At 45.0% G+C, this 12,437-nt stretch overlaps 1 protein-coding gene across 1 annotated transcript; it reads left to right on the top strand.

Annotated features, from left to right (window-relative positions):
- Positions 1-5,812: 5,812 nt before the first annotated feature.
- LOC139322188 (cystatin-like) lies at positions 5,813-12,093 on the top strand. Its single transcript, XM_070951200.1, has 3 exons — positions 5,813-6,028; positions 10,816-10,941; positions 12,025-12,093. The coding sequence occupies exons 1-3, from the start codon at positions 5,813-5,815 to the stop codon at positions 12,091-12,093; spliced, it is 411 nt and encodes a 136-aa protein (XP_070807301.1).
- The last annotated feature ends 344 nt before the right edge of the window (positions 12,094-12,437 follow it).

Raw genomic sequence — 12,437 nt, 5'->3', positions numbered from 1 at the left:
CTTTCTCTTTTCATTCCCTTCCAGAAACCAAACTGCTACTTTATAGTTACACCCCCCTCTCCACCGAGGGAAATGAATTTGGCAATGACAGACTGTCGCTGAGCTGGATCTCCGCAGGACTTCTTCTGCTCCGGCTAAGGATTCTGAGGGTGTCCAGCAGCCGAGCAACCTCTGATGGGCAAACTGGCTTCAGACCAAACTCTGCTTCTTCTGGCACCAATCAAGAAGGAGACGGTTTGCTTCAGCCCAAATTCACATCTTCTGTGATTCTGAGATTGTTCCCTGAAATCCAGGGAGGCCTTTTCCTGCACTTCTCCTCTTTTCTATCATTTTCATCTTTGAGAAGAATCAATATTCTGCTATTTGGGTTCATTAATCTTAATAAAGCTTTTGTCGTGATGTTTCCGGCTTGTGTCCTTTTCTTCTCCAAATCCCGTCCAACCTTCCGGTTTTGACACCCACAGCACAAGGACACCATGGCTTGTCCAAGACAGACCCAGCTGGGGGAAATGGGGGTCTCCCTGGGCTTCTGCTTTGCCCGTCCATGACTGTCCCACCTGGGAGGAAGGGAGGCCATCAGAGACCCCTGAAGCATCCTTGGCTGGAACTGCAACAGTTGCCAGATGCTGAATGGGGAAGCCATTTGTTCCTTTTCCAAACTTCTGGGAACTTTAGCTGTGGTTGTTGCCTCCCTTTGACTGTTTTCTCTTCGGTAACTGCAATCAACTATTTTTAACAGAATTCATACTGATTCCTGAAACCCCTCCCTCGCTTGCTGAAAATGTGTCCACGGATCGTCTCCTTTTGATTTCTTCCTCCCCAAGCTCCATATCCCCCCCTCATATCTATTCAGAATGATGCCCAGATACCCCTTGGCTGTAAACTCTCCATGGTGGGGAGGGGGGCTTGCTCTCCAGGGCTTTGAGGGGCGGGGTGATAATCTTGGGGTTCCCCAACTCCTCATTATCCACTTGTCTCAAAGTAACCTTGGCTCATGCTCAGGAAACACACAACCAGGGTAACAGATTAACGGAAGGGACCTTGGAGGTCATCTAGTCCAGCCCACTGCCGTCCCAGCCAAGCAGGAGAATCTAACACCATTTCTGATGGATGGGCAGCCCAGTCTCTTCTTGAAAGCGGCTTAAAAACTACCAGGAGCAAAAGCTTAGTAGCATCCATAAAGGAGGGGAAGGGCTTCCTCTCCATGGTTTGAGGACGGGGCGACAATCGGGGAGGTGGGTGGGTTTCCCATATCATTGTCCACCTGTCTAAAGGTAGCCTTGGCTTCTGCTTAGGAAACACACAACAGATTAACAGAGCTGGAAGGGACCTTGGAGGTCATCTACTCCAACCCCCACTCCACCCCGCCGCCCTTGGCTTCTGCTCAGGAAATACAGAACTAGCAGGAGCGCTGACGTTTTGTAGCAGAGTGCGAGTAGTAATTCAACTGTCTCGCCCCCTCCCCGACTTCAGCCTAACCTCAACTAGGGGGAGAATTGGGCTGAAGGGGAACCCAAAGCGCGCGGAGGCGGTCCAGCCATGGGGGGCGGGGCATCTAGAAAATGGGCGTGGCCTCCGCGCAGGTGAGCATCTCTGCCACCTGCGGCTTCTGCACATTGAAGGCAAATCCGTTGAGGTCTCTCTGCTTCTCCACCTGCCAAGGACCCTCTCTCTCTTGCCAGCCCCATGGAGCGCTCCCGGCTGCCTCTCCGGTCCCTCCTCGGCCTCTTCGGCGCCCTCCTGATGCTCTCCCCAGAGCTGCTAATGGGGACAGCCGGGAAAATTATCGACCCGCCCGTCACTGATCCAGAAGTGCAGAAAGCCCTGGCCTTCGCCGTGGAGCAATACAACATGGACACAGGTGACAGCACGAACTACTTCAAGGTGCTGCACTTTGTGAAGGTGGTGAGAGAGGTGGGTGTCTGGAGGTGGGGAGGATTGTTTTGGGGGTGGGGGGTAGCCTTGTTGGATCCTTGGAGTAGCCAAAGGACTCGGGAATGTTCTGGAAACAATATCAAGAGCGGTTAGACTTATATACCGCTTCACCGTGCTTGCCAGCCCTCTCCAAGGGGTTGACAGAGTCGGCCTCTTGCCCCCCAACCATCTGGGTCCTCCTTTTACCCACCTCGGAAGGCTGAGTTAATCTTAAGGCGGTCAGGATCGAACTGCTGGCAGTGGGCAGAATTAGCCTGCAATCTAACCAGGGGGAGGGAGGGAGGGTGGAAGGAAGGAAGGAAGGAAGGAAGGAAGGAAGGAAGGAAGGAAGGAAGGAAGGAAGGAAGGAAGGAAGAGCATTTAGACTTATATATTGCTTCACAGTGCTTTACAGCCCTCTCTAAGGATGGAAGGCTGCCAATCTCGAGCCAGTCAGGATTTAACTGCTGAACTGGTAGCAGTCAGCAGGAATACTCTGCAGTATTGCATTCTACCCACTGTGCCATCAGGGCTGTTAACAGAAGGGTTGCGGGGTGCAGGATCGAACTGCTGGCAGTGGGCAGAATTAGCCTGCAATCTAACCATGGGGAGGGAGGGAGGGGGGTTTTCTAAGGGAAGGATTGTTATTTTGGCCCAAAAGGCCATGACTTCTGCTGTTCGTATCTGAAAGGGAAATATTTCCTCTTGAACTGATGTTCTTGCTGCTCTCAAGGCATAAAGTGCTTTCCGGGTTGCAACCGATGAAGCCGATCCTGTTTCCTAATTAATTAAAAGGCCACGTACTTATTTTTAAACCCAGGTGGACTTGTCGGATAAATACCATCTTATGGTGTTGTTGGTACAAACAAGATGTGAAAAGAGGGCCGGTATGATAATAAGATATGAGAACGTCCAGAAATGTCCTCCACTTCCAGGGAATCAAAAGGTGAGATTGGACTCCAAATTCCGATGATCTATTTGCGGTTTAATTGACAAATGAAATCAATTGATTTCCTGCCTTCTCTGAGCTCAGCAGCCACCTCTGCAAAATTAGGTTTAAATTATTTGCATGGACAACTTTAATTCAGAACATTAGGAGTGACACGATAGCGGTGTTTGCTACTTGAGGGGCTGCCCCAAAGAAAACGGGGGTCAGCCTATTCTCCAAAGCACCTGAAGGCAGAACGAGAAGCAACGAATGAAAACGCATGATGGGGATGCCTTGATAAGGCCACCCTTGGAAGATTGCATCCAGTTTTGGTCACCACAATATTAAAAAAGGATGTTGAGACTCTGGAAAGAGTGCAGAGAAGAGCCAACAAGGATGATGAGGGGGCTGGAGACAAAAAACATACAAAAATCAGTTGCAGGAATTGGGTATGTCTAGTTTAATGAAAAGAAGGACCAGGAGAGACAGGATAGCAATATTCCCATATTTGAGGGGCTGCCACAAAGAGGAGGGGGTCAACTTATTTTCCAAAGCACCAGAAGGCCAGAGAAGAAGCAACGGATGGAAACTTTGGAAGGAAAGAAGCAACCTACAACTAAGGAGAAACTTCCTAACAGTGAGAAAAATGAACCATGGGGCTCCTTTCCTCCAGAAGTTGTGGATGCTCCATCACGGGAAGTTTTTATGAAATAACAAATGTTTGTCTGAAATGGTCCAGGGTTCCTTGTTTGAACAAGGGGTTGGACTACATGATCTCCAAGGTCCCTTCCAACTCTGTTTTTCTCTCTCATTCCCTTCCAGAAACTCACCTGCTACTTTAGAGCTTATAAGCGTGAGTTACGTTTGTTCGGTATGTCCTTGGCAGCCTCCTCCTGTACCCCATCTGTACCTCCGAAGGAGCTCTTCTGCTCAAGCTAAGGATTCTGAGTGTGTCCCACAGCCGAGCAACCTCTGGGGTGCAAGCTGGCTTCATACCAAGCTCTGCTTCTTCTGACACCAATCAAGAAGGAGACGGTTTGCTTCAGCCCAAATTCACATCTTCTGCGTTTCTGAGATTGTTCCCTGAAATCCAGGGAGGCCTTTTCCTGCCCTTCTCCTCTTTTCTATCATTTTCATCTTTGAGAAGAATCTGCTATTTGGGTTCATTAATCGTAATAAAGCTTTTATCATTATGTTTCCAGTTTGTGTCCTTTTCTTGTGCAAATCCCGTCCAACCTTCCGGTTTTGACACCCACAGCACAAGGACACAATGATTGGTCCAAGAAAATCCAGCTGGGGGAAATGGGGGTCTCCCTGGGCTTCTGCTTTGCCCGTCCATGTGGTCTTTTTTAACCCATGACTGTCCCACCTGGGAGGAAGGGAGGCCATCAGAGACCCCCGAAGCATCCTTGGCTGGAACTGCAACAGCTGCCAGATGCTGAATGGGGAAGCCATTTGGTTCTTTTCCAAGTTTCTGGGAAATTTAGCTGTGGTTATTGCAGGCGTTTGCCCGTTTTCTTTTCAGCAACTACAATCAACCATTTTTACCAGAATTCATACTGATTCTTGAAACCCCTCCCTCGCTTGCTGAAAATATGTCCACGGAGAATCTCCTTTCAATTTCTCCCCCCCCCGCAAGCTCCATATCCGCCCCCCCACACATTTATTCAGAAAGATGCCAAGGTTGACTGCCTTCCATCCTTTCGACGTAGGTAAAATGAGGACCCAGATTATGGGGGCAATAAACTGACTTTGTATAAAAAAGAACACCGCTTGGGGGGGGGGCGAAAGCCCTACTAAGCAGGTATATACAAAAGTAGGAAGGCTATTGCTTAACGCATTGTAAGCCGCCCTGAGTCTCCGGAGAAGGGCGGCATCTAAATCGAACTAATAAATAAATAAGATACCCCTTGGCTGTAAACTCTCCATTGGGGGGGGGGGAAGGGACTTGGTCTCCAGGGCTTTGAGGGCGACAATCTTGGGGGGCCCCAACTCCTCATTATCCACCTCTCTAAAGATAACCTTGCTTAGGAAACACACAACCAGGCTAACAGATTAACGGAAGGGACCTTGTAGGTCATCTAGTCCAACCTCCCCCTCAAGCAGGAGAATCTAGCACCATTTCTGACGGATGGGCAATCCAGTCTCTTCTGGAAAGCGGCTTGAAAACTAGCAGGAGCAGAAGCTTAGTAACCGCCATAGAGGAGGGGGAGGGCTTCCTCTCCATGGTTTGGGGAGGGGGGTGAAAATCGGGGAGTGGGTGGGTTTCCCACATCCTCATTGTCCACGTGGCTAAAGGCAGCCTTGGCTTCTGCTTAGGAAACACACCACCAGGCTAAGAGATTAAGAGAGATGGGAGGGACCTTGGAGGTCATCTAGTCCAGCCCACTGCCGTCCCAGCCAAGCAGGAGAATCTAACACCATTTCTGACAGATGGGCAGCCCAGTCTCTTCTTGAAAGCGGCTTAAAAACGAGCAGGAGCAGAAGCTTAGTAACCGCCATAGAGGAGGGGGAGGGCTTCCTCTCCATGGTTTCTGCTTAGGAAACACACAACCAGGCTAAGGGATTAAGAGAGCTGGAAGGGACCTTGGAGGTCATCTAGTCCAACCCCAACCCCCATCCATAGCCCTTGGCTTCTGCTCAGAAAATACAGGAACTAGCAGGAGTGATGACATTGTGTAGCAGAGTGCTGAGTAGTAATTCAACTGTCTCGCCCCCTCCTTCCGACTTCAGCCTAACCTCAACTAGGGGGGAGAATTGGGCCGAAGGGGAACTCAAAGCGGGCAGAGGCGGAGAGCACCTGGGCAGCGGAGACGGTCCAGCCACGGGGGGCGGGGCTTCTGGAGAATGGGCGTGGCCTCCGCGCAGGTAAGCATCTCTGCCACCTGCGGCTCCTTGCACATCGGAGGCAAATCCGTCCAGGTGGCTCTGCTTCCCCACCTGCCAAGGACCCTCTCTCTTGCCAGCCCCATGGTGCGCTCCCGGCTGCCCCTCCTGTCCCTCCTCGGCCTCTTCGGCGCCCTCCTGATGCTCTTCCTGGGGACCCCCGAGGATCTTTGCGACTTGCCGGTCACTGACCCAGGGGTTGAGAAAGCCCTCACCTTCGCCGTGGTGCAATACAACCGGTTCAGACGTAAGGACGCCAACTATTTCAAGGTGCTGCGAGTTCTGAAGGCGCAGTCGCAGGTGCGTGTCTGGAGGTGGGGAGGATTCCGAAGGGGGGGGGTTGTAGGTGGGAGGTGGGCAGCCTCGTTGGATCCTTGGAGTAGCCGAAGGACTCGGGATTGCTCTGGAAAGAAAAGCAAGAGCGGTAGTTAGACGGTACTTTCCAGCCCGCTCTAAGCGGTTTACAAAGTCAGCCTCTTGCCTCCACCCCCCACCCCAACAATCTGGGTCCTCATTTTACAGATCTCGGAAGGACAGAAGGTTGAGTCAACCTGGAGTGGGTCAGGATCGAACTGCTAGCAGTGGACAGAATTAGCCTGGATGACTGCATTCTAAGAAGAACGAAGGGACCGAGGGAGGGAGGAAGGAAGGAAAGGAAAGGAAAGAAAAGGAAGGGAAAGGAAGGGAAGGGAAGGGAAGGAAAGGAAAGGAAGGGAAAGGAAAGGAAAGGAAAGGAAAGAAGGAAAGAAGGAAAGGAAAGGAAGGAAGGAAGGAAGGAAGGAAGGAAGGAAGGAAGGAAGGAAGGAAGGAAGGAAGGAAGGAAGGAAGGAAAAAAAACAGACTTATATCCTGCTTCACAGTGTCTCTAAGCAGTTTACAGAGTCAGCCTCTTTTTTTTTTTTTTTTTTTAATTTGATTTATATGCCGCCCTTCTCCGAAGACTCAGGGCGGCTTACAATGTGCTCAGCTCTTGCCCCCCCCCCGCGAACAATCTGGGTCCTCATTTTATAGATCTCGGAAGGACAGAAGGTTGAGTCAATCTGGAGTGGGTCAGGATCGAACTGCTAGCAGTGGACAGAATTAGCCTGCATGACTGCATTCTAAGAAGAACGAAGGGACCGAGGGAGGAAGGAAGGAAAGGAAAGGAAAGGAAAGGAAAGGAAGGAAGGAAGGAAGGAAGGAAGGAAGGAAGGAAGGAAGGAAGGAAGGAAGGAAAAACAGACTTATACCCTGCTTCACAGTTTCTCTAAGCAGTTTACAGAGTCAGCCTCTTGCCCCCCTCAACAATCTGAGTCCTCATTTTACAGATCTCGGAAGGACAGAAGGTTGAGTCAACCTGGAGTGGGTCAGGATCGAACTGCTAGCAGTGGACAGAATTAGCCTGCATGACTGCATTCTAAGAAGAAGGGAGGGAGGGAGGGAGGGAGGAAGGAAGCAAGGAAGGAAGGAAGGAAGGGAAGGGAAGGGAAGGGAAGGGAAGGGAGGGAAGGAAGGAAGGAAGGAAGGGAAGGGAAGGGAAGGGAAGGGAAGGGAAGGGAAGGGAAGGAAGGAAGGAAGGAAGGAAGGAAGGAAGGAAGGAAGGAAGGAAGGAAGGAAAAACAGACTTATATCCTGCTTCACAGTGTCTCTAAGCAGTTTACAGAGTCAGCCTCTTGCCCCCAACAACCTGGGTCCTTCTTGGAAGGATGGAAGGTTGAGTCACCCTTGAGCCAGTCAGGATCGAACTCCTGGCAGTTGGCAGAGTTAGCCTGCAGTGCTGCATTCTAACCACTGTGCCACCAGGGCTCTTAATAGAAGGGTTGGGGGTTGGGGCTGAAGGGTGCTTGGGGATTGTTCTAGGGGAGGCACTGTTATCCTGGACCAAAAGGACATGATTTCTGCTGTTTATTTTATTATTTTATTTTATTTTATTTTATTATTTTATTATTTTATTATTTTATTATTTTATTATTTTATTTTATTTTATTTTATATTATATTATATTATATTATATTATATTATATTATATTATATTATATTATATTATATTATATTATATTATATTATATTATTTTATTATTTTATTATTTTATTATTTTATTTTATTTTATTTTATTTTATTTTATTTTATTTATTTGTCGAGTATGTATTAGATAATATATATAAGCATGAATTGAATACATAAAATGAATACAATTAAAGGGGACATTAGGACAGGGACGGAAGGCACGCTGGTACGATTATGCACGCCCCTTACAGACCTCTTAGGAATGGGGTGAGGTCAACAGTAGACAGTCTAAGGTTAAAGTTTTGGGGGTTTTGGAAAGAAACTACAGAGTCAGGTAGTGCATTCCAGGCATTGACCACTCTGTTGCTGAAGTTGTATTTTCTGCAATCGAGTATGGAGCGGTTTCCCTTAAGTTTGTATCTATTGTGTGCTCATGTATTGTGGTTTAAGCTGAAGTAGTCATTGACAGGTAGGACATTGTAGCAGATGATTTTATGTACTACGCTAAGGTCATACTGAAGGCGGCGTAGTTCTAAGTTTTCTAAATTCAGAATTTCTAGCCTGGTGACATAAGGGATTCTGTTGTGAGCGGAGGAGTGGAGGACTCTTGTGAAATATTTCTGGACGCGCTCAATTGTATTAATATCTGATATGCAGTGCGGGTTCCAGACAGATGAGCTGTATTCGAGAATTGGTCTAGCAAAAGTTTTGTATGCTCTGGTTAGTAGTGTGATATTACCGGAGAAGAAGCTACGCAAGATTAGGTTAACAACTCTTAATGCCTTTTTGGAGATGTTGTTACAGTCGGCTCTGGCACTTAGATCATTAGAGATGAGTACTCCAAGGTCCTTGATAGAGTGAGGGTCATCTACAAGATCATGTCCACTCAGCATGTATTTTGTGTTCTGGTTCTTTTTGCTAATGTGTAAGACAGAGCATTTGTTGGTTGAGATTTGGAGTTGCCAAATGTTTGACCATTCCGACACAAAGTCAGGGTCTTTTTGAAAAGTAGCAGCATTGCCTGTGGTGTTAAATATTTTTACATCATCAGCGAAGAGAAAGCAGTTGCTTATAATATGATCACATAGGTCATTTATGTATAGTACGTATAGAACGCTGCCTTGGGGGACACCGCTATCAACAAGTGCAGGATTTGATAGGGCGCTCCCTATTTTGACCACTTGTTGTCTGTTTGACAGGAACGCAGCTATCCAATTATGTAGGGGCCCGGAGATGCTATAGGATTTTAATTTTAGAAGTAGTTTGTCATGTACCACTGAATCAAAGGCTTTACAGAAGTCTATGTAAATTGCATCTATTGCTTTGCCCTGATCGAGATTCATAGTCCATATGTTCTTGCAGTGTAGAAGTTGTAGTTTACAGGACAATTTTTTTTCTGAAACCAAATTGTTTGTTAGAGAGTAGGTTGTTTGTTTCTAGGTGGAGGGTAATGGATTGGTTAATGATTGATTCCATGACTTTGCAGGTGACGCAGCATAAAGAGATTCGTCTGTATTTTTTATTTTTTATTTTTATTATAACACTATATGACAAATACAAAACATACAGCATATATATATCTATATATCTGTTTCATAGTGGTCATCTTCTAATATTTATATTCTCCCCCGTTTCCCTTTATACTATTCCATTTTCTTCTTGTTCCTTTCTCTTTTAATTACATTGTACTTCTTAACAACCATATTGATTTTATACATTCTATACATTGTCATATTCATTCTTTCCATTTTCAAATTTCACCTCTATTTTCTTTTCTTTGAGCTCTTTTGTTAATTTGTCCATCTCGACACATTCTAGGATTTTTTTTTATCAATTCTTCTTCTGTTCATATATTTTCCCTTTTCCAATTTTGTGCGTATGATATACATGCAGCTCTTATAATTTTCTTTTTTTCCCCAATTTTTTTTTATTTTTTAAAACACAAAAATAAATATACAATACATCTTTTTGGAAAAGAGCATTGATCTGGTCATACATTTGTTCAATTTTTTGTCATCTTTAACAAAATTTTATATATTCTATTTTTGCCATAACACTTATTTCTTAATCTTAAATCACATATCTCAACTATTACCATCTTATAGAAAGTTTACTCATATTAACTTAATCAAAACAATTACCCTTCTATTAATCCAATTTAAATCTTAATTCAAATAATACCTTTTTTTTTTTGCTTTAATTTATATGCCGCCCTTCTCCGGAGACTCAGGGCGGCTTACAATGCGTTAAGCAATAGCCTTCATACTTTTGTATATTTATACAAAGTCAGTTTATTGCCCCCACAATCTGGGTCCTCATTTTACCTACCTTTGAAAGGATGGAAGGCTGAGTCAACCTTGAGCCTGGTGAGATTTGCAGTGAACTTGCAGTAATTGCAAGCAGCAGATGTTAATAACAGTGCTTTAGTCCACTGTACTACCAAGGCTCTGTAATTATAATACATTTCACAATTCTTACCCTAAACCCTCACTATTAACAATACACTTCGAACATGTTTATATTTCAAAATCTTATTTCCATTTCTGAAACTTCCTTACCTTTGTTATTACTTCTTATAATATTCATTAAGTCTTTATTTCATTATTACTTCATCAAAGTTGAATCTTATCTCTAATCTTAAAAATATAGCAAATTAACATTTAAACAAAGTTCTTAATTCAAATAATACTACATAATACAATTCCCAATAATTTCCCTAAATTCTATCTATTTAATAATATCATTTATATAATAACCAATTAAGTAATTCTTGTGTAAATCATAATCCTTTATCATTTCAATTTTCTTTATTGTAAGCTGTTAGAATTTTCAACTCCCTTTTTGAAGATAGGGATGACATGGCTAGTGACCATAAGTTAGGTAGGGAGCTGGTCCTGAAGGATTTTTCAAAGATTATGGTTAGGGGTTATGCTATAGCAGTGGACAGCTTTTTTAAGAAGTATGCACATAGTCCATCAGGTCTGTTCGTATCTGAAACGGAAATATTTCCTCTTGAACTGATGTTCTTGCTTCTCAAGGCATAAAGTGCTTTCCGGGTTGCAACCGATGAAGCCGATCATTTTTTTGTATTTAAATCCAGGTGGAGACTAGATACGAATACCATCTCACGGTGGAGTTGGTGGAAACAACATGTGAAAAGTCGGCCTGTTGCAAACTGAGTTACAAGGACATCCAAATGTGTGAGCAATTTCCAGGGAATCAGGAGGTGAGATTGGATGCCAAATTCCAATGATCTATTTGCGATTTAATTGATAAATTAATTCATCTCCTGCCTTGTTTGAGCTCAGCAGCCACCTCTGCAAAGGAGCTTTTAATTATTTTCATGGACAGCTTCAATTCGAAACATTAGGGCTGACATGATAGCGGTGTTTGCTATTTGAGGGGCTGCCCCAAAGAAAACGGGGGTCAGCCTATTCTCCAAAGCATCTGAAGGCAGGAGAAGAAGCAGCAATGGATGGAGACACATGAAATAGTAGCACCGCTTTATAATATCTTGATAAGGCCACCCTTGGAATATTGCATCCAGTTTTGGTCGCCATGGTGTAAAAAAAAAAAAATGATACTGAGACTCTGGAAAGAGGTCAGAGAAGAGCAAGAAAGAAACATATGAAGAATGGTTGCAGGAACTGGGTATGTCTAGGTTTTTTTATTTATTTATTTATATGCCGCCCTTCTCCGGAGACTCAGGGTGGCTTACAATGCATTAAGCAATAGCCTTCATCCTTTTGTATATTTATACAAAGTCAGTTTATTGCCCCCACAAACTGGGTCCTCAATTTACCTACCTTAGAAAGGATGGAAGGCTGAGTCAACCTTGAGCCTGGCGAGATTCGAACTTACTTTAATTGCAGACAGCTGGTGTTAAATTACAGTGCCTTGTCCGCAGAGCTATCCAGGCTCCTGGACAGTTTTAGACTCCTACCCAGTTTTATGAAAAGAAGGACAAGGAGAGAAATGAGAGCAGTCTTCCGATATCTCAGAGGTTGCCACAAAGAAGAGGGAGTCAAGCTATTCTCCAAAAGCACAAGAAGGCAGGACAAGAAACAATGAATGGAAAGTAATCAAGGAGAGAAGCAACCTGGAACTAAGGAGAAATTTTCTAAGAATGACAACAATTAACCAGTGGGATGGCTTCCCACCAGAAGTTGTAGGTGCTCCATCAACTGGAGATTTTCAAGAAGCCCTTTCTCCCGAATGGCACAGAGTCTCCTGCTTGAGCAGGGGGTTGGACTAGATGACCTCCAAGGTCCCTTCCAACCCTGTTTTTTTTTCTCTCATTCCCTTCTAGAAACAAACCTGCTACTTGAAAGTTATACACCGACTTCCGGTGAATTTCAAAATCGTATCCTGTACCTGAGCTGGACCTCTGCAGGACCTCTTCTGCTCCGGCTAAGGATTCTGAGTGTGTCCAGCAGCCGAGCAACCTCTGGTGGGCAAGCTGGCTTCACACCAACCTTGGCTTCTTCTGACACCAATCAAGAAGGAGACTGTTTGCTTCAGCCCAAATTCACAACTTCTGAGTTTCTGAGATTGTCCCTTGACATCCAGGGAGGCCTTTTCTTGCACTTCTCCTCTTTTCTATCATTTTCATCTCTGAGAAGAATCAATATTTTGATAATTCGGTTCATTAGTCTTTTTTGTGTGTGTGTGTGTGTGTGTCTTATACATCAAACAAACTTTAAATCTATAGCGGTCTACATC

Source organism: Pituophis catenifer, unplaced genomic scaffold (assembly GCF_029215685.1).
Source record: "Pituophis catenifer annectens isolate HBS135680 unplaced genomic scaffold, rPitCat1.0.hap2 SCAF_10, whole genome shotgun sequence".
NCBI classification, from domain to species: domain Eukaryota; kingdom Metazoa; phylum Chordata; class Lepidosauria; order Squamata; family Colubridae; genus Pituophis; species Pituophis catenifer.
Note: the sequence above shows the minus strand (reverse complement) of the source record. Positions and strands in the feature narration are given on the sequence as shown.

What these genes read in the sequence shown, in the direction of transcription:
- LOC139322188 (XM_070951200.1), top strand. Translation starts at nt 5,813, where the DNA reads ATGGTGCGCTCCCGGCTGCCCCTCCTGTCCCTCCTCGGCCTCTTCGGC. An exon ending in TTCTGAAGGCGCAGTCGCAG is followed by an intron (nt 6,029 to 10,815) that starts GTGCGTGTCTGG and finishes ATTTAAATCCAG; the next exon opens with GTGGAGACTAGATACGAATA. An exon ending in AATTTCCAGGGAATCAGGAG is followed by an intron (nt 10,942 to 12,024) that starts GTGAGATTGGAT and finishes ATTCCCTTCTAG; the next exon opens with AAACAAACCTGCTACTTGAA.